General features: G+C 38.1%; 3 protein-coding genes and 2 long non-coding RNA genes across 9 annotated transcripts; 2 read left to right on the top strand and 3 right to left on the bottom strand.

Moving 5' to 3' along the window:
- Window positions 1-6,377: 6,377 nt before the first annotated feature.
- Window positions 6,378-10,308, bottom strand: LOC144201609 (uncharacterized). Of its 4 annotated transcripts, none has more exons than XR_013327369.1 (6): window positions 10,209-10,308; window positions 9,026-9,094; window positions 8,761-8,864; window positions 8,259-8,352; window positions 7,977-8,070; window positions 6,378-7,819 (listed from the first exon to the last, which is right to left on the bottom strand). It is a non-coding gene; the product is annotated as an uncharacterized LOC144201609 (long non-coding RNA). The 4 variants fall into 4 exon arrangements; XR_013327370.1 differs by having other exon boundaries at window positions 6,378-7,173; XR_013327371.1 differs by lacking the exon at window positions 7,977-8,070.
- Window positions 7,698-8,899, top strand: LOC144201610 (uncharacterized). The gene is made up of 3 exons (XR_013327373.1): window positions 7,698-8,213; window positions 8,287-8,364; window positions 8,777-8,899. It is a non-coding gene; the product is annotated as an uncharacterized LOC144201610 (long non-coding RNA).
- A 310-nt stretch (window positions 10,309-10,618) lies between the features above and the next one.
- On the bottom strand, window positions 10,619-13,817 carry saga (S-antigen; retina and pineal gland (arrestin) a). 2 transcript variants are annotated; one of them, XM_077725000.1, is made up of 15 exons: window positions 13,692-13,811; window positions 13,562-13,617; window positions 13,018-13,078; window positions 12,896-12,940; window positions 12,627-12,826; window positions 12,489-12,548; window positions 12,358-12,425; window positions 12,149-12,290; window positions 12,003-12,087; window positions 11,747-11,816; window positions 11,539-11,676; window positions 11,392-11,469; window positions 11,243-11,257; window positions 11,027-11,089; window positions 10,619-10,961 (listed from the first exon to the last, which is right to left on the bottom strand). In XM_077725000.1, the coding sequence occupies exons 2-15, from the start codon at window positions 13,607-13,609 to the stop codon at window positions 10,835-10,837; spliced, it is 1,200 nt and encodes a 399-aa protein (XP_077581126.1). In that variant the 5' UTR covers window positions 13,610-13,617; window positions 13,692-13,811; the 3' UTR covers window positions 10,619-10,834. The 2 variants fall into 2 exon arrangements, with proteins under 2 accessions (XP_077581126.1, XP_077581124.1); XM_077724998.1 differs by having other exon boundaries at window positions 12,627-12,940; window positions 13,692-13,817.
- Window positions 13,818-14,540: 723 nt separating this feature from the next.
- On the bottom strand, window positions 14,541-20,458 carry cldn15la (claudin 15-like a). Its single transcript, XM_077724170.1, has 6 exons — window positions 20,211-20,458; window positions 16,582-16,977; window positions 16,038-16,202; window positions 15,474-15,555; window positions 15,291-15,398; window positions 14,541-14,782 (listed from the first exon to the last, which is right to left on the bottom strand). The coding sequence occupies exons 2-6, from the start codon at window positions 16,796-16,798 to the stop codon at window positions 14,704-14,706; spliced, it is 651 nt and encodes a 216-aa protein (XP_077580296.1). The 5' UTR covers window positions 16,799-16,977; window positions 20,211-20,458; the 3' UTR covers window positions 14,541-14,703.
- Window positions 18,595-21,070, top strand: crfb16 (cytokine receptor family member B16). Its single transcript, XM_077724466.1, has 6 exons — window positions 18,595-18,655; window positions 18,817-18,943; window positions 19,469-19,659; window positions 20,233-20,360; window positions 20,418-20,571; window positions 20,796-21,070. Exons 1-6 carry the CDS (start codon window positions 18,595-18,597, stop codon window positions 21,068-21,070), a joined length of 936 nt encoding a protein of 311 aa, XP_077580592.1.
- Window positions 21,071-21,311: the final 241 nt, after the last annotated feature.

Raw genomic sequence — 21,311 nt, 5'->3', positions numbered from 1 at the left:
TTTCTTAAAAAAACGACATAGTATAGTAAGGCTTTTTTTCTCAAAAAAACGACATAGTATAGTAAGGCTTTTTTTCTCAAAAAAACGACATAGTATAGTGAGGCTTTTTTTTCTTAAAAAACGACTTAGTATAGTAAGGCTTTTTTTTCTCACAAAAACGACATAGTATAGTAAGGCTTTTTTTTCTTAAAAACGACATAGTATAGTAAGGCCTTTTTTTCTTAAAAAACGACATAGTATATAGTAAGGCTTTTTTTTCTCAAAAAACGACATAGTATAGTAAGGCTTTTTTTCTTTAAAAAACGACATAGTATAGTAAGGCCTTTTTTTCTTTAAAAACGACATAGTATAGTAAGGCTTTTTGTTCTTAAAAACGACATAGTATAGTAAGCCTTTTTTTAAAAAAAAAAAACGACATAGTATAGTAAGGCTTTTTTTTCTCAAAAAACGACATAGTATAGTAAGGCCATTTTTTCTTAAAAAAAAGACATAGTATAGTAAGGCTTTTTTTCCTCAAAAAACGACATAGTATAGTAAGGCTTTTTTTTCTCAAAAAACGACATAGTATAGTAAGGCTTTTTTTAAAAAAAAAAACGACATAGTATAGTAAGGCTTTTTTCCTCAAAAAACGACATAGTATAGTAAGGCTTTTTTCTCGAAAAACGACATAGTATAGTAAGGCTTTTTTTTTCTTAAAAAACGACATAGTATAGTAAGGCTTTTTTCCTCAAAAAATGACATAGTATAGTAAGGCTTTTTTTTCTCAAAAAACGACATAGTATAGTAAGGCTTTATTTTTCTTAAAAACGACATAGTATAGTAAGGCCTTTTTTTCTCAAAAAACAACATAGTATAGTAAGGCCTTTTTTTCTTAAAAAACGACATAGTATATAGTAAGGCTTTTTTTTTTCTCAAAAAACGACATAGTATAGTAAGGCTTTTTTTTCTCAAAAAACGACATAGTATAGTAAGGCTTTTTTTCTCAAAAAACGACATAGTATAGTAAAGCCTTTTTTTCTTTAAAAAACGACATAGTATAGTAAGGCCTTTTTTTCTTACAAAAAACAACATAGTGTAGTAAGGCTTTTTTTCTCAAAAAACGACATAGTATAGTAAGGCCTTTTTTTCTTTAAAAAACGACATAGTATAGTAAGGCCTTTTTTTCTTAAAAAAACGACATAGTATAGTAAGGCTTTTTTTCTCAAAAAACGACATAGTATAGTAAGGCTTTTTTTTTCCTTAAAAAACGACATAGTATAGTAAGGCTTTTTTTCCTCAAAAAACGACATAGTATAGTAAGGCTTTTTTTCTCAAAAAACGACATAGTATAGTAAGGCTTTTTTTTCTTAAAAAACGACATAGTATAGTAAGGCTTTTTTTCTCAAAAAACGACATAGTATAGTAAGGCTTTTTTTTTCTTAAAAAAACGACATAATATAGTAAGGCTTTTTTTCTCAAAAAAAAACGACATAGTATAGTAAGGCTTTTTTTCTCAAAAAAACGACATAGTATAGTAAGGTTTTTTTTTCTTAAAAACGACATAGTATAGTAAGGCCTTTTTTTCTCAAAAAACGACATAGTATAGTAAGGCCATTTTTTCTTAAAAAAAAGACATAGTATAGTAAGGCTTTTTTTCCTCAAAAAACGACATAGTATAGTAAGGCTTTTTTTTCTCAAAAAACGACATAGTATAGTAAGGCTTTTTTTTTAAAAAAACGACATAGTATAGTAAGGCTTTTTTCCTCAAAAAACGACATAGTATAGTAAGGCTTTTTTCTCGAAAAACGACATAGTATAGTAAGGCTTTTTTTTCTTAAAAAATGACATAGTATAGTAAGGCTTTTTTTCTCAAAAAACGACATAGTATAGTAAGGCTTTTTTTTCTTTAAAAAACGACATAGTATAGTAAGGCTTTTTTTCCCTCAAAAAACGACATAGTATAGTAAGGCTTTTTTTTTCTTAAAAAAACAACATAGTATAGTAAGGCTTTTTTTTCTCAAAAAACGACATAGTATAGTAAGGCTTTTTTTTCTTAAAAAAACGACATAGTATAGTAAGGCTTTTTTTCTCAAAAAAACGACATAGTATAGTAAGGCTTTTTTTCTCAAAAAAACGACATAGTATAGTAAGGTTTTTTTTTCTTAAAAACGACATAGTATAGTAAGGCCTTTTTTTCTCAAAAAACGACATAGTATAGTAAGGCCATTTTTTCTTAAAAAAAAGACATAGTATAGTAAGGCTTTTTTTCCTCAAAAAACGACATAGTATAGTAAGGCTTTTTTTTCTCAAAAAACGACATAGTATAGTAAGGCTTTTTTTTTAAAAAAACGACATAGTATAGTAAGGCTTTTTTCCTCAAAAAACGACATAGTATAGTAAGGCTTTTTTCTCGAAAAACGACATAGTATAGTAAGGCTTTTTTTTCTTAAAAAATGACATAGTATAGTAAGGCTTTTTTTCTCAAAAAACGACATAGTATAGTAAGGCTTTTTTTTCTTTAAAAAACGACATAGTATAGTAAGGCTTTTTTTCCCTCAAAAAACGACATAGTATAGTAAGGCTTTTTTTTTCTTAAAAAAACAACATAGTATAGTAAGGCTTTTTTTTCTCAAAAAACGACATAGTATAGTAAGGCTTTTTTTTCTTAAAAAAACGACATAGTATAGTAAGGCTTTTTTTCTCAAAAAAACGACATAGTATAGTAAGGCTTTTTTTCTCAAAAAAACGACATAGTATAGTGAGGCTTTTTTTTCTTAAAAAACGACTTAGTATAGTAAGGCTTTTTTTTCTCACAAAAACGACATAGTATAGTAAGGCTTTTTTTTCTTAAAAACGACATAGTATAGTAAGGCCTTTTTTTCTTAAAAAACGACATAGTATATAGTAAGGCTTTTTTTCTCAAAAAACGACATAGTATAGTAAGGCTTTTTTTCTTTAAAAAACGACATAGTATAGTAAGGCCTTTTTTTCTTTAAAAAACGACATAGTATAGTAAGGCTTTTTGTTCTTAAAAAAACGACATAGTATAGTAAGCCTTTTTTTTTTTTTAAAAAAACGACATAGTATAGTAAGGGTTTTTTTTCTCAAAAAACGACATAGTATAGTAAGGCCATTTTTTCTTAAAAAAAAGACATAGTATAGTAAGGCTTTTTTTCCTCAAAAAACGACATAGTATAGTAAGGCTTTTTTTTCTCAAAAAACGACATAGTATAGTAAGGCTTTTTTTAAAAAAAAAACGACATAGTATAGTAAGGCTTTTTTTTAAAAAAAAACGACATAGTATAGTAAGGCTTTTTTCCTCAAAAAACGACATAGTATAGTAAGGCTTTTTTCTCGAAAAAGGACATAGTATAGTAAGGCTTTTTTTTTCTTAAAAAACGACATAGTATAGTAAGGCTTTTTTCCTCAAAAAATGACATAGTATAGTAAGGCTTTTTTTTCTCAAAAAACGACATAGTATAGTAAGGCTTTATTTTTTCTTAAAAACGACATAGTATAGTAAGGCCTTTTTTTCTCAAAAAACAACATAGTATAGTAAGGCCTTTTTTTCTTAAAAAACGACATAGTATATAGTAAGGCTTTTTTTCTCAAAAAACGACATAGTATAGTAAGGCTTTTTTTTCCTTAAAAAACGACATAGTATAGTAAGGCTTTTTTCCTCAAAAAACGACATAGTATAGTAAGGCTTTTTTTCTCAAAAAACGACATAGTATAGTAAGGCTTTTTTTTTCTTAAAAAACGACATAGTATAGTAAGGCCTTTTTTTCTTAAAAAAACGACATAGTATAGTAAGGCTTTTTTTCCTCAAAAAACGACATAGTATAGTAAGGCTTTTTTTTCTCAAAAAACGACATAGTATAGTAAGGCTTTTTTTTTAAAAAAAACGACATAGTATAGTAAGGCTTTTTTCCTCAAAAAACGACATAGTATAGTAAGGCTTTTTTCTCGAAAAACGACATAGTATAGTAAGGCTTTTTTTTCTTAAAAAACGACATAGTATAGTAAGGCTTTTTTTCTCAAAAAACGACATAGTATAGTAAGGCTTTTTTTTCTTAAAAAAAACGACATAATATAGTAAGGCTTTTTTTCTCAAAAAAAACGACATAGTATAGTAAGGCTTTTTTTCTCAAAAAAACGACATAGTATAGTAAGGTTTTTTTTTTCTTAAAAACGACATAGTATAGTAAGGCCTTTTTTTTCTCAAAAAACGACATAGTATAGTAAGGCCTTTTTTTCTTAAAAAAACGACATAGTATAGTAAGGCTTTTTTTCCTCAAAAAACGACATAGTATAGTAAGGCTTTTTTTTCTCAAAAAACGACATAGTATAGTAAGGCTTTTTTTTAAAAAAAAACGACATAGTATAGTAAGGCTTTTTTCCTCAAAAAACGACATAGTATAGTAAGGCTTTTTTCTCGAAAAACGACATAGTATAGTAAGGCTTTTTTTTCTTAAAAAACGACATAGTATAGTAAGGCTTTTTTTCTCAAAAAACGACATAGTATAGTAAGGCTTTTTTTCTTTAAAAAACGACATAGTATAGTAAGGCTTTTTTTTCCTCAAAAAACGACATAGTATAGTAAGGCTTTTTTTTTCTTAAAAAACAACATAGTATAGTAAGGCTTTTTTTTCTCAAAAAACGACATAGTATAGTAAGGCTTTTTTTTCTTAAAAAAACGACATAGTATAGTAAGGCTTTTTTTTCTTAAAAAAACGACATAGTATAGTAAGGCTTTTTTTCTCAAAAAAACGACATAGTATAGTAAGGCTTTTTTCCTCAAAAAAACGACATAGTATAGTGAGGCTTTTTTTTCTTAAAAAACGACATAGTATAGTGAGGCTTTTTTTTCTTAAAAAACGACTTAGTATAGTAAGGCTTTTTTTTCTCACAAAAACGACATAGTATAGTAAGGCTTTTTTTTTCTTAAAAACGACATAGTATAGTAAGGCCTTTTTTTCTTAAAAACGACAGTATATAGTAAGGCTTTTTTTTCTAAAAAACGACATAGTATAGTAAGGCTTTTTTTCTCAAAAAACGACATAGTATAGTAAAGCCTTTTTTTCTTTAAAAAACGACATAGTATAGTAAGGCTTTTTTTTCTTTAAAAAACGACATAGTATAGTAAGGCTTTTTTTTCTTTAAAAAACGACATAGTATAGTAAGGCTTTTTTTTTCTCAAAAAACGACATAGTATAGTAAGGCTTTTTTTTTCTTAAAAAACGACATAGTATAGTAAGGCTTTTTTTCCTCAAAAAACGACATAGTATAGTAAGGCTTTTTTTCCTCAAAAAACGACATAGTATAGTAAGGCTTTTTTTCTCAAAAAACGACATAGTATAGTAAGGCTTTTTTTTTCTTAAAAAACGACATAGTATAGTAAGGCTTTTTTCCTCAAAAAATGACATAGTATAGTAAGGCTTTTTTTCTCAAAAAACGACATAGTATAGTAAGGCTTTTTTTTTCTTAAAAAACGACATAGTATAGTAAGGCCTTTTTTTCTTAAAAAAACGACATAGTATATAGTAAGGCTTTTTTTCTCAAAAAAAACGACATAGTATAGTAAGGCTTTTTTTCTTTAAAAAACGACATAGTATAGTAAGGCCTTTTTTTCTTTAAAAAACGACATAGTATAGTAAGGCTTTTTGTTCTTAAAAAAACGACATAGTATAGTAAGCCTTTTTTTAAAAAAAAAAACGACATAGTATAGTAAGGCTTTTTTTTCTCAAAAAACGACAGTATAGTAAGGCTTTTTAAAAAAAAAAAACGACATAGTATAGTAAGGCTTTTTTTCTCAAAAAACGACATAGTATAATAAGGCTTTTTTTCTTAAAAAACGACATAGTATAGTAAGGCTTTTTTTTCTCAAAAAACGACATAGTATAGTAAGGCTTTTTTTCTCAAAAAACGACATAGTATAGTAAGGCCTTTTTTTCTTAAAAAAACGACATAGTATAGTAAGGCTTTTTTTTCTTTAAAAAAACGACATAGTATAGTAAGGCTTTTCTTCTCAAAAAAACGACATAGTATAGTAAGGCCTTTTTTTTCTTAAAAACGACATAGTATAGTAAGGCCTTTTTTTCTCAAAAAACGACATAGTATAGTAAGGCTTTTTTCCCTAAAAAACGACGAGTAAGACTTTTTCGTAAAGGCTTTTTAATCACTAAACAAAACAAACGTAGATAAACTATGTATGGTAAGCCTTTTATTTGTTGAAAACAATATGTCATAACTGTCTTTTTTTTACCCTGTTAAAACAGGTCAACAACATGGTGAACAAGTGGTCAGCATGTCCACCTCGCAGTTCGGAGATCCAGGTTCCATCCCAGGTAGGCTCTGACCGTCCTGTGTGGCGGCTTTTTTCTTAAAAAACGACACAGTATAGTCAGGTTTTTTTATTAAAAAATGACATAGTATAGTAAGGCTTTTTTTCTTAAAAAAGAACAACACAGTATAGTAAGGCTTTTTTTCTCAAAAAAAACAACATAGTATAGTAATGCTTTTTTTCATAAAAAACGACAGAGTATAGTAAGGCATTTGAATTAAAACACAACATAGTATAGTAAGTCGGGAAACATTTCCCCTTAGTTGTTTCTGTGTACTTGTAGTCAACACCTTCAAATGATGACCAAGATAAGTGTGGTCACTTGGTGGCGTAGTGGTTAACTCTCTTGTCTCTCGTCTGGGTGGCCTGGGTTCAAATCCCGGTTTTCACTTAGTTGTTTCTGTTTACGTATTTGCAGGCAAGATCTTCAAATGATGACCATGAAAAGTGTAGAGCACTTGGTGGCGCAGAGGTTAGTTCACTGGACTCCTGTCTGGGAGACCTGGGTTCAATTCCCAGTTGTCACACTTTTTCCGCTTAGTTGTTTCTGTGGACTTCTCAGGAAACTCAAATGATTACAAGGAAAAGTGTAGTCACTTGGTTGGCGCAGTGGTTAGATCACTGGACTCCCGTGTGGGAGACCTGGGTTCAATTCCCAGTCGAGACACTTTTTCCACTTAGTTGTTTCTGTGGACTTCTTGGAAAGACACTGAAATGATTACAAAGAAAAGTGTAGTCACTTGGCTGGCGCAGAGGTTAGATCACTGGACTCCCGTGTGGGAGACCTGGGTTCGATTCCCGGTCGAGACACTTTTTCACTTAGTTGTTTCTGTGGACTTCTTGGAAAGACACTGAAATGATTACAAAGAAAAGTGTAGTCACTTGGTTGGCGCAGAGGTTAGATCACTGGACTCCCGTCTGGGAGACCTGGGTTCGATTCCCGCTGCCGTCGTTTGGCTGAAAATAACTGGAAAGAAGAATTGGTCAATGGAATAAGAAGAAGGGGGAAAAAAAAAAAAGAAAAATCTTTTTAATTTATATCAAACACTTAGTCATACTTTTCAGCAAAAGGTTATATTCCGAACTGCCTTCGGCAGTTCGGAAGACAGTTGAAGGACCTGTCCGTGCGAAAGGCGTTCTCGGGTCGGCCTTCGGCCGACCCTCGACCGCTTGCTTGGTCAGTGAACCGCCGACACCGGGAAGCGAACTCACGTTCTCTCGGTGCAAAGGCGAGTGTGCAACCCACTACACCAACTCGTGCCCCACTTATACATAGGTGTTGAAACGTTTTATCCAAGGAAATGGGGTGAAACACTTAGTCATTTTTTTGTTAAAATGCTTCATTCACCACTGAATACTTATACTTATACACTTAAACACTTAGACATTTTAACATATTCTTTTAACTGAATATTTAGAAAATCTTTGCCGGCACTGGGAATTGAACCCAGGACCACACCGGTGGCAGACTGATGACTTAGCCACTGGGCTACCGACCTGTGGGAGAAGGAAGTAGTACTTATACTTTTATCCAAGGAAATGGGGTGAAACACTTAGTCATTTTTTTGTTAAAATGCTTCATACACCACTGAATACTTATACACTTAAACACTTATTCAGTTAAACACTTAGGCAATTGTACTTATTCTTTTACCTGAACAATTGTGGGAAAATCTTTGCCTGCACTGGGAATTGAACCCAGGACCACAGATGTGGGAGACTGATGACTTAGCCACTGGGCCACCACCCTGTGAGAGAAAGCAGTAGTACTTATACTTTTGACTCTTTCATTTGCCTAAATAATATTGGGAAAATCTTTGCAGGGACTTGGATTTGAATCCAGGGCCTCAGATGTGGGAGACTGATGACTTATCCACTGGGCCACCACACAGTGAGAGAAAGCAGTAGTACTTATACTTTTGACTCTTTCACTTACCTGAATAATATTGGAAAAATCTTTGCAGGCACTAGGATTTGAACCCAGGACCACAGAGGTGGGAGACTGATGACTTATCCACTAGGCCACCAACCTGTACAAGAAGGTAACAGTACTTATACTTTTATCTCTTTCATTTACCTGAATAATATTGGGAAAACATTTGCATGCACTGGGATTTGAACCCAGGACCTTTGAGGTGGGAGACTGATAACTTATTCACTGGGCCACCAGCATGTGAGAGTAAGCAGTAGTACTTTATTGTACTTTCAAGTAGGAAAAGTTAGGTAAGCTTACAAGGCAGAACAAAATCAGGACTTGAACCCAGGTCCACAGAGGTGGTAGTATTTATTGTTTTATCTGTTACAACTATTAGTAAGGTAAGGCTTTTTTTCCCCGTAAAAAAACGTCATAGTTTTGAAAGGCTTTTTTTTTTTCGTAAAAAAAAAAACACAGTATAGTATTTTCTGCACAGTACTATGAATGTCTCTTTTCAACTTACTTTTTTTTGTCTTCAGGTGTCCTCGCCCTCCACAGTTTGGGAAACCTTTTCGTTGGAAGACTGTCCATCCCACAAATCATCCATTTTTTTCCATTGTCACTAATCTGAAAAAGTAAAAATAAAAGTTGACAGCAAAGTATCTCTTGTTCTATTATTTGACCTTGACTTTGATTTATAAGAAAAACACATTTTCATTCGAAAATGTTTTTTGAAAACTATGCGCGCACACACTATGATCGCTGCAACAAGGCGAGACATCACATACCAGGCCAATACAAAGGCGACCGGTCGGGGTGGCGCTTCATCCGCAAGCTGGTCCCAAACTTACTCCATCCTGTCATAGAGACCATAAAAAAGCCTTACTATAAATGGTCATTTTTTAAATGAAAAAAGCCTTACTATACTACGTTTTTTTTTTATAAATAAAGCCTTGTCATATATTGTCATTTTTTTTACAAAAAAAAGCCTTACTATATATGCTGTCGTTTTTTAAAGAATAAAAGCCATACTATACTATGTAGTTTTTACAAAAAAAAGCCTTACTATACTATGTCGTTTTGTAATTTTAAAAAGCCTTACTATACTATGTCGTTTTTCAAGAAAAATAAAAGCCTTACTATACTGTCATTTTTAAGAAAAATAGCCTTACTATATATATATATACAATGTCATTTTCTACGAACTTACTATACTAACTTGCTAAACCATGTCATTTTTTAAAGAAAATAGCTTTACTATACTGTGTTTTTTAAGAATAAAAGCCTTACTATACTATGTCATTTTTTTTAAACCAAAAAGCCTTACTATACATGGTCGTTTTTTTAAGAATAAAAGCCTTAATATACTATGTCATTTTTTACCAGAAAGCCTTACTATACATGGTCATTTTTTTAAAAGAAAAAAGCCTTACTATACTGTGTTTTTTGTAAGAATAAAAAGCCTTACTATACATGGTCATTACCAAAAATAAATACATACATATTATTAAATGATTTAATATACCCTCCTATTTAATACACCGAATTTCTCACACACTCTAGAAAATGACTGAGGAGAATTATTACAAATAATAATAATTTTCTACCAAATATTTATCGGCGACCCATGTTCGCAGGGAGTGCTGGAGCCTATCCCAGCTGACTTTGTGCCAGAGGCGGGTGCCAGCCAAAACTACCATTCACGCTCACAGAGAAAACCCCCACACAGGTCTCGCGAGAACATGCTAACCACGTATTTCGAGATGGATTTAACCCCAGGTCCTCCCCCGTGTTACGGTCGCGCCGCGTCATCGTGGCACGACCGGGGGAAATTAACGCCATTCACGGGGACGCTGGATAGATTGAGACGGACTGTTCTCATGATGGTTATAATGACTGAAACAAGGTTTAGAGAATAACAAAGGCTTGAATATCTTAAACATAACAGAACCGAAGCATAGGGAATAATACCTTGTGGCGATGCATGCTGTGTGATATTGGTCTGTCGCGCAGGAAATTACGTCATGGACATATTCAGTCAATCTGATAGTGACTATCACTTCCGTCGCACATAATTACCCACATCAGGAAGTAATCAATGATTGTCTACAGGTGCTATGAAATGACGTCAAGCCAGGAGGGGCAAATGAGCCGCTCCTGACCACTGTGAGGCGCTAAACAATTACTCAGCATGCAAGTGGGTTGGGAAGAGATGGTGCACAATTTAGGATTTTAAAGAAAACTAACCATACAAATAATTTTAAAAAGTTAGAAAAGTGAGCGGTTAGTTTGGGATAAGCTTTCAAGCTCAGACTGTTTTATAGATAAATCCCAAAGATGATGTCATCACTGAACTGAAAGAAGTCAGCCTAACACTGCAATGTGTTTAAGTCCTTTATTGGCCTCTTGATCTTATCAAATATTAAGCCAAGAACTGCAACCGTTAATGTGCTAATGTTAACATCTAACACATTGGCTACCATTGACGGGACAAGACTACTTGTTGATTGCCATTGACGGCACTAAATGTCCAAAAATTGGACATCTATCCATCATCCCGCCTATAAGATCCGGTGTTTTTAATCAACTAGCGTGGCTTATTTTTCTTTGGGCGCCATGTCATCGCCCCCCGACACATTTCCTTCCTCCTCATCGTCGTCAGCGATCATTCCTCGAAGGTATGATCGCTTAAACTCCTGGAAGACCAACTCCTCCTCCATTTCGCTGGACGCACAAAAGCACGTTAGACAGAGCAACAAAGAAGCTAATATTGATAATAAACTAGTTACCTTTCCTTGACTGTGTCAGGTTTGGGGTGCATCAGTTTGAAGGGAAGCTCCAGGGAGACCTCACTGCCACACAAACAACTGATCAATATATTATCATAAACATATGCTTAGACCGGATTAAGCAATATTCACTTAATGTTTTGGTGTAAAACTAAAAACAAAAATTTGGAAAAAAAAGGTGTAAAGATGAAGTGTTTTTTTAAGTGTGTCACTCACCTTGAACTCAATACTCTGCAAGCGTTGGCAGCAAGTTAAAAAAGAAAGAGAAAAAACAGGCCCCCAATTTAGACAGGCATCCTTTCTTGTTTTATAAAAATGAATTATTTGATGGCAGTGGACGTCATTTTTGTGTGTGAGCTACCAACCCTGCAATGATAAGTTTGAGCATCACCCTGTAGGACACCAAAATACCGAGAACCTCCTTCAGGACGCCCGGCTTGACGCTGCAACCAAAACCAATGGTTAACGTCGGCGTCTGATGGCTTGGTCCGCCTCCGCCGAAGACGTCTTACACGCTGGACGAGGCCAAGTTGGTGTCCTCGTGCTTGAGCTTCCCGTCCAGGGCGATGCCCCGTCGCTCTCTATTGTTGGCCAACAGAGGGAGCAGGAGTACGTCTCGGCGGAGCGTGGTCCCCGCGGGCACCGTGTCCCTGAGGGGGTGTGGGGGGACAAGAGTCAGGTCTTTGGCATTTGGCGGGTCTGAGTCGGGCCACCACTCACCCTTCTTCGATGGCGACGCACTTGACGTAGCTGTCGTTGGAGTACAGAACCACCGTGGACACCTGATCCACTGAGGAAGACAACGCTAGAGTCAAACCCGCGACCTCGTTTTGTGTCTTCTCAATTCAAGGGTGCCAAACTCTTCACATATTAAAATGTAGTAACTTATTGACATTCAATGACTATTCATTCAAATGCTAGCCATCCCAGTCAATGGTGGCCAAAGCGTCAAGTAGAAAAGAGGACGGCAACGTACCGGAGATGATCACGTTTTTGACATTCCTGCTGGAGTTGTTGACCACCTCGAGGTGCAGCCTCATGGTTTCTCCGTGGTAAAAGATCTGCAAACGTGGGCAAGAGGTCAAAGGTGGCCACGCCTCCATCACATTTCCACGCACACACCTCTTTATCCAGCCGAGCCGTCACGTGCAGCGGCTGGTCAGAGATGGCGAAATCCCGCGAGATTTCCATCGACCGGGGCGCTGCCCCCTCTTGGCTCTCGGGAGCGTACTGTACCTTCCGGATCATCAGCTTGACTGAGCTCCTGGAGGGTGAAACCAATATGTGGCCACGGGGCCTCCAGGCGGTCCCAAGACGTTCGGCCTTTTTACCGTTTGTGGACTTTGGCGTCCTGAGCTTCGGCGCTGAATGCTTTCACCTCAAACTCCACCGCGCATTGCTGAGCGGGGCAAATGCAAGGGATTGTGGGATGCTAACAGACACAGTGACAGGTGGACGTTACCTTGCCTTCGTCGTGGGTCGCCGGTTGCATGGCGACCGAACAGGGCAAGTTGTCAGGGAACTGCCACATAGAAATACGGAAATGTGAAGAAAAAAATATTATACATGGACAGTGCTGTGGTCAGTGTTTGGTGAGCACCTCAAAAAAGAAGGGGTGCGCGTCGTCACCCAGCTTGCGCAGCAGCTTGGCTTGCATGCGGGTGTGGACGCCCTGCTCCCGGTCTTGCAGGGGAGGGTACACCTGGCGGGTGGACAGATAGAGTTCCCGGCGAAAGGCGATGCCCATCACGTCCATGTCGTCGCGGCCGTAGCGGAAGGTGCATGACAGCGTCACGAACACTAGAGGGGGAGGGACAGCGTGGTCATGTGGCCATCTGAGAGCTCGCCGAAAACCCCGCCAAGACTCACCTTTCCTCCCTTGGAGGGCATCGCGGTCGATCACGATGACGCCATCTAGGGAGGATTAAGGGGGACACGAGCGTCATCGCTTGGGGTGGCGGCTGGCTGGCTCGCCGTCTGCGAGGCCTCACCTACTGGATCCACCGAGTCCACGCGGTCCACAAAGTCCCGCCTCCCCATGTACACGCCCACCTGGACATGAGACAGTTGAGTTGTGAACTCGCGGGTTTGAGAACATTTGAGCCAACATTCACAAATGGGTTACTTTACATTGTCTTATTTTAAGCAAAAAGGCCTTACTATACATGGTCATTTTATAAAAGAAAAAATCCTCACTACTCATGGTCTTGTATGCATTTCATTTTTTAGTAAAAAGTGGCTTACAAAAAAGCCTTACAATACATGATCATTTTATCTTAAGCAAAAAAGCCGTAAATTGAAGGCCTATTTTGAAGGGGGGAAAAGTCTTAGTAATAAAGCCTTACTATACATGGTCTTTTTTTAATAAGTAAAAGCCTTGCTATACATGAAGTCATTCATTCATTAATTTTTACCTTCTGCCCAACTACCATTCATCCAACCATCACTCAATCCATCTATCAATCAATCATTCATCCATGCACCCATCCTTTTGTCATCCATTCATTTCCCGAGATCCGGTTGGCGTGACCTGACCGATTTGTCCTTGCAGATCTTCTTGAAGACCACATTCTTGGGGCTCATGACTCTACCTGGAAGACAAAAGGAAAGCAGTCAATGTAGGCTCCGTGGACGCTGTGACAATGTTGCGATGACACCGACTCACCCGGATGAAGACGAGGACGTTGAAGATGAAGACGATGAAAATGATGAGGCGCTACGCACGTACTCAACACCTCTATATGTGAAGGCCACGGGCTTCCCCCCTCCCAACAGCCAATGAAAACATGGCCACAGTGAGTGCGCCCGTGTTGGCGACACCTACAGCAACCTCCCGTTAATGAACCATTGAGAGGATTGAAGCGTTCCGACCACGTCAGCAGCCATCATCAGATTAGTCTAGCATTTTGTGTGTCCAATCACGTGGTTACTAAAAAGTTTTCACTGACTTCATCAGCGATAGACATCCAAACCATTTGAAGTAGGAGAATGGCAGTGAACTAAATCAGTCTCTGCCACCCTCCTACTTCAAATGGCTTATTGGTCTATTACTACCATTGGCATCATGTATGTATTTAATGGCAAATCCGGGCTCCTGTACTTGTTTACAACCAAAAGACATGTTATCATTATTATTGTTATTATTATTGTACAGTGCATGAGTCTCTGTTTACATTTTTTTGTGAGTGTGCATATGTGTAATGTGTTATTGTGGGATGTTTCCCATATTTTTTTCAGTTTTGTGTCAGGTGGTTAGTCTATGTAATATTAGACAAGAAGATGTGGTATATGCATAGTTTATAGTTTGATTTTTTTTTTAAATTATCCTTAACTGATCAGTCGAGGGATGACAATGGATGAAGGACGTACGTCTCTGAGCGAAGTTTTCCATCAGTGACAACCTAATCCGGGTTTGTGCCGGTCAGCATCTCAGCGCGCTTTACCTGGATTACAAGACGTGGTGACTCACAACAGATTACACACATACGTGACAAAGTTGTGTTTTTTTTAATGCCATTCCTTTAAAAAAAAAAAAAAAAAAAGATTTACAGATAGATTAATGTGTCCGGAGAAATGCAACGCAATGAAAAGACAAACAAGCTCATGTATTATTCATCATACAAATACTATCGTGATCACCCAAAAAAAGAGGAGAAATTTCAGTTGTGGCGTGTCGTTCACACGTAAGCTCTGGCCGTGTCCGCGTCCGATGCTGGGGTCGCTCTGTACACTTTGCGTGGGCCGCTGCCATGATAACTGTGAAAAAAAAAAAAAAAACATTTCAACTGGAAGTCCAACGGAGCAAATAAATATATAAAATGTAGTAGAAAAGTAGTTAAAAGCCAATCTATAGTAGATAGCATACTAGTATAGCATAGTAGTATTGTATAGTATAATAGTATAGTATAATAGTATTGTATAGTATAATAATATAATATAGTATAATAGTAAGTATTGTAAAATAGTAAGTATAGTATAATAGTCAGTATAGTATAATAGTAAGTATAGTATAATAGTAAGTATATTACAATAGTATAGTATAGTAGTAGAGTATAGTACAATAGTAGAGCATAGTATAGTAATAGAGTGGAGTATAGTATCATATAATAGTACAGTAGAGTATAATAGTGGAGTAGAGTATAGTATAATGGTGGGGTAGAGTATAATATAAAAGTGGAGTAGAGTAGACTATAGGATAATAGTAGAGTAGAGTAGACTATAGGATGATAGTATACTAATAAATGAGTTATCGTGCCAAGTATACCTTTTTTTGCTTGACGTCCTCTTGCAGGCAGAGCAGAGCATGCCTCCCCCCAGTATGGCCAGACATGCGGCCCCCCAAGCCAAGTAGAGGCCGACGCCCATTTCGAATCTGATCACAAGGATGTCATACTCAAAAAGACAAAAAAATACAGTCTAGGTGTGCGATAGGAGGCGTGCAACTGACTTGACGCCGACGTAGAGAGGGTTGTAGAAGTCCTCCACCACCATGCTGGCGTACCACGATGCCGCTACCATGCAGCAAAAACCTGTGAAAAAAACATCATGATTTATCATTAATATTCTTTTTTAAAAAAATTGTATAATTGTTTTGGTCTTTTCTTCTGTGTATAAAAAAAATGATTTCCAAATATATGAATAAAATCTTTTTTTTACATGGAATAGGATAAACAAATATATTCTGTGATTCATTTAATATCATTTTTTTTCCATTCAATTACTTTCTAAAAAAGGGAATAACTGCCTATTCCTGGCTTTACCTGTTGTTTTATTTTGAAGAAAAAAACTGTCAGAATCGAGAATTTGCACTGATTGACAAATTCACAAAAAAAATTAACAATAAGAAAATTAAATTATCAATTTCATTGGGAAAACAATGAGTCGCTTATCCACATGAGGGTCGTGGGGGTGCTAGAGCCTATCCCAGCCAACAATGGGAAGTAGACTGGTAAACCCTGAAGACACACTATATTCCTTTGGCAATAAAGATGGAATGCACATAAGGACTGACCAGCCAGGATGCTGAGGATGCCTCCGGTGACAGCCAACTTGGCCTTGGAGGTGTCGCCAGCGGAGCCGATCTTGATGCACTTGAGGCCCAGCAGGGAAACGATCATGCAGCCCAATCCCAGGAGCAGAGACACGATCATCAGAGCCCGGCACGCCTGAACGTGACCTGAACGCAACCAACAAAAATGAGCATCATCAAACAAAATCAGCATTGATACTTTCTTTCCGATATTTTTTCCAAATCTTACGTTTTTTCTATCCTGTTTTCTCTTCATTTTAAATGTTCACCGTCTAACATAGTTTATCAAGTTAACTAAAGTTAACATTTCCAATGGCGAATTTTGATCATGCCTGATCAAAAAAGATTAGCAGGGTGCCGTTAGTTATCTAGGTCAGTTAATGATTAACGTTTTTATGATCTTAATGAGCAACGGTCCGAGAGAATACCGCCCAGGGAACTGTAAAAATGGCGGCTATAGGTAAAAAAAAAATGGCAGATACACATAAAAAATGAAGAGTAAGGGCAAGTAGAGGCGGTGGCTCACCTGGCAGCGAGAGTAGCGACTCAAAGTCGCGACACTCGGCGATGCCGGCGCTGTTCTCGGCACAAGAGTGCCACAAGTTCTCAAACTGCCGTTGCGAGATGATGACACTGCCCGACACGGTGGAGATCTTCCAGTAGTCGTTGGCCAGCGCGGCGCCTGTCAGCAGCCAGCTGATCACGCACATAACGAAGCCCGTGGCCTCCACCGACGTCGACATCCCGCCAAAATACAATCCGCCGCAAAGAACAGAATACAAGTCTGTCGCCGATGCCGGCGATCCGTCGAATGATGACTGTAGACTTTGGCCCCTGACGGTCCATGGGCCATAAAGTCCCGCCCTGATTGGCGCCAAAACGCCGCGCCCTCAGAGCACCAACTCCAACCCAATGGGAGCACCTGATGAGAAGACAATAATAATGTGAATCTAGATAAGGAATGGCGTGGGCTTACTTTATGTTGATTTTTTTAGTGATTTTCTTCAAATTTTGAGGCATTTTCGGGTCACTTCAGGTGATGGGTTGAATACTTAGAGAAGATGAAGAAATTCAACGACTTGTCTATTAAGATCTGACAGCTGTTCCTGGCTACCATAAAAAGTTTCAACTTTCTACATTGCACAATTTGGACAAACGTAGCGAGAGAATCTTAACATATATACACACAAACAATGGGTTAATTTTGTCTTGTTCATTTTAGGGCATTCTAGTGTCATTTCCTGAATATTTTGGATTTCTCACAGATTTTAGATCATTTCATGTTGGGTTGTAGGCACTTACAGGTCAATTTTTTGGTTTTAGATGACTTTTTGAGGGCATTTGTTCAAAATCAATTGGACATAAAGCATGTCAATGGCACTAAAGATGAACATTAACAGCTATTTCTCCTATTTTAAAGAAATTGAAAAGTATCATTATTATTATTATGACTCACTTCCTCTTGATGTTAGGGGATTTTCCAGGTTACTTTGGGTCACTTTTTTGGGGGCAATTCGACAATGATTTTGGGACAAAAATACTGGCCACCAAGTACTTTGTGGGAACCGAATATCCTTTGAAAAATGTATGGTGACATTTTCATAAAAATTTGGCAGATTTACATCATTTAGCTGAAAAGCATTTGAGAACTTTTGTTGTCATGTCATGATCTTGTTTTGCTTTTCAAATGATCAAAACAATAATATAAAAGGGAAGAATCTTACTCAGGTAAGCAGAAGTACAAACATTGAAAAGGCAAGCGGATGTTGATGAGGTCATTACTGCCACTCTGGGATTGGTCATCACCGGCGTGCGGATGACCGTATAAGGACACCCACTCAATTTCCTCTTTCGTCTTTGCGTTTTATGCTTTTACAGCCAGCCAGAGTCAATGTTTGAAATGTAGAAGCAAAGGTCAAAGTTCAGTCCCACCACGCATAGAAACCAACTCAACTGGTTTGGCTTAGCGATTGTTACCTTTACGGGTCATTTCCTGTTGATTTGGGGTCACTACCTATCCAATTTGGGACATTCTGGTGGCACTTTCTAAAATACTAAGATCCAGGGTTCAATCCCAGGTGGGTTCTCACTGTGTGGGTTTTCTACGGGTGCACTGGATTACCCCCAAATCCCCAAAACAGGGATGGTAGGCTGGTTGAACACTGTAAATTGCCACTAAGTAGGCTAATGTGAGCGTGTACATCTACATAAAAAACAATAAATATTTTAGCATAGCCACGAGAAGCTAATCTACATCTGTGGCTCAAGATCCAATGAAAAAACAGCAGCGCCTCAGGGTACGAGCGCAACTGGACCGGCGCCAAAGCGTGCCATCAATTAAAGCGCTTGGAGGTTGGGTGCCTCGGGGCAGTGGCGACCAGTTGGACCGGTTAAGTTGAGCGTAACCAGCTTTAAGATAAGCAGATGATTCGGCAGACTTGCGGCACCGACATCTTACAAAATGTACACGACTTTTTGGATGGTGCTGCTCGTGCGAGCTCTCCTAGCGAGAGGTAAGTAGCCATCTATGCAAATCCGTATGGTTTTCCAGAGACTACTGGTGTCAAAGCTGAGGCCCATGGGCAAGATCGGTGGGGCTGGTTTGAAAAACAACCAACTTTATGACAGCGTTTTTGATCCTTTAGCAAATAACGTAGTGGGCCAAATATGGTTTCTGGGCTGCAATTTGGACCACTGTGGAGAACAATTTTTATCTCTTTACGTGAAATGAGACGTCAAAAATGCCGTTTTTCTGGTTCAGAGATAACACATGCTCCACTGCCGGGTCACATCACCATGGATTCCGTCAACCTGAAGCACATCTTGAGATGGCGCCCCCCGCGGGTGCAATGCGACACGCCATTACTCTACTCGGTGCAGTACCAAGGGTAAGTACAGCACACACTGAAAGGAAAATACTACATATTGTACTTGCAATTCATGTACCATATGTAGATCAGGAAGAGCCAAGTCGGTCATTTAAGTGATGGCCAGTGTGGCGGCCATATTGGTAGGGGCAGCGGTTCATCACAGGCAAAAGTACAGAAATCGAAAACAAGTTTCTAATGTCTCATTTTGCGCCAAATCTTTCCTTAACGTCAATGGCAAAGGGTTGTCGGAACATTAATGGAATGGCAAAAATAGAAAAAAAACACTTGTTGTTCAACAGGCAACATTCCACCAGAGTTGACAGCGCAAGTCATGACAATTAACATCATTGTTAAACATCATGCCAGCTTGACGCACCCACTTTTGTTATTGCGGTTGTATGACGAAAGTTGCCTTTGATATTTGAAAAAATGAACTTTTGGCACATTGCGTGCCCGGTGTTTGACTTTTGAGATTTGAGATGATTGACTCAGTTATGTTTTCCTTGTTGCAATTGTTCATATTTTGTTGGCCTTGGTTTTCAGAGAGTTTGAGCTGATAGTTTGGGATGGCAAATGGCTGAATTCTCAAGGGTGTCAGAAAATCGAGCGCACTCACTGCGACCTGTCCTTGGAATTGGGCTCCGACTCAGACTACAACATCCGTGTGCAAATCCACTGTGGCAATAAAACGGTGGCGTGGCAGCAACTGAAACCGTCATTCAACAGGAGGGACAGTAAGTAGAACACGTGGTATCTTCCAAATAGCTCCATTGTTTTCTTCAACTTGCCTGTCAATATTTTACTTTGAATGTGTTGTATAATCTTAAAGCATTGAATGCTTCCGCTTTACTTTTCAATGATGGGAATATGAAGAAATTTCATGTTGGATTGCCTGACAAAAATATAATGTTAGACTTTTGCGGCATTCAAATTCGAGTTACCTGACTGTTGGGGTCTTTTAGAGCAGTTTTTTTTTTCATTTTTAAATAATTTGGTTTTAAGGTTTTTCTTTTTTCCCCTGCATAGACTGGAGTGGTTTGACTTTTAGAGCATTATTGAAATATTTGGCCAAGGAGGTGTTCCAATTTTTTCTGTCTTCTGGGTTTTTGAAATTGTTAGTATTTTTGTCCATTTGGACTTTGAATCATTTCATTTTAGTTGTTGCATTTTAGAAAGGTTTTTAACTGTAACTGTTTTTGACAGAATTATTTTGAACTTTTATGTGCCACTCACTAAACCTGCAAGTGCTCAAATACCAAAACCCTTAAAATCAAAAGGAACTGACCCAAACTTGTTGTTGTGTCCAGCCATTTTGACGGTTCCCCAGATGAAGGTGTCAGCGGTGGGCGGCACCCTGCTTGTGTCCCTGGAACGGCCCCCGCACACTGCCCTGGTCCAGGTGGAGGTGCTGAAGAGTGGCGAGGCCCAGGAGAAGGTGAGTCAGCATGCCTTGGGCGGCCGCTTGCGGCGGCATTGACGCGTGGTGGTCTAGCAGGCTCAGGTGTTCACTGTCCCAGCTAAGGAGAACCTACTCCGCGTGGCCAACCTGCAGGAGAGAGCCGAGTACTGCGTCCGTGCTCATCTACAATTGCTGGGAAAGCAAATGCAAAGCCAGCGTACCTCAGCAGAATGTGTGCGCATACCAGGTACGAACTTGAGATGACACGACAAACCCAAACCGTTGGAAGCCATCCTTCCGCTTCCAATGGATTGGACGCTAAAGAGAGACAAAAGGATAAGATGAGCATCATCGCCAATAGCTTTTAAACAGTTTAGTTATAAAGTATCTTAGTTACTTAATTAGCCATTAGCCAGCGAATTATAAATCATGTACTTTATTCATTATAAAAAAAAAATACTTATCACACAGGTCCAAAAGAGGTCTGGAAGACGAGTGCGACCATAGCGTTGCTGACCCTCTTCACATTCTGCGTGGTCTTCGGCGTGGTGTGGTATACCATCCAGTGCCACCAGCACAAGTACTGGCACTGCTTCACCATCAAGCTGGCGCCACATGTTCTTTCCCAGTTCAACTGGTCGGCAAGCAACGTAGCCGTAGAGCTGCCAGAGGAGGTTTGTGTGGAGGCCCTGGTGGTCCCCAAGGACCATGTCCGACCTAGCTTGCCCGGCCATGGTCATGGCTGATGTTGAAAGAATCCCAGTGGAAGATACCTTAAGACCTCCATGGCTTTGTTTCTCCTCTCTTCATGAGTCTGCTACAAAGTGTCTTTGTACAAAGTCATAAGACAGAAGTGGACTAAGAAGATTTCCATACTAGTTCCAGAATCTCAAGGATATTCTGAAGTAGTGCTTTTCAAGTGGTCAACCATGCCTCAGTCGTTCAAACATTAGCGGAACCTACTCCGTGTTTGTTTTCGGGTTCAGG

The sequence above is a fragment of the Stigmatopora nigra genome, chromosome 9 (assembly GCF_051989575.1).
Source record: "Stigmatopora nigra isolate UIUO_SnigA chromosome 9, RoL_Snig_1.1, whole genome shotgun sequence".
Lineage (NCBI taxonomy): Eukaryota > Metazoa > Chordata > Actinopteri > Syngnathiformes > Syngnathidae > Stigmatopora > Stigmatopora nigra.
Note: the sequence above shows the minus strand (reverse complement) of the source record. Positions and strands in the feature narration are given on the sequence as shown.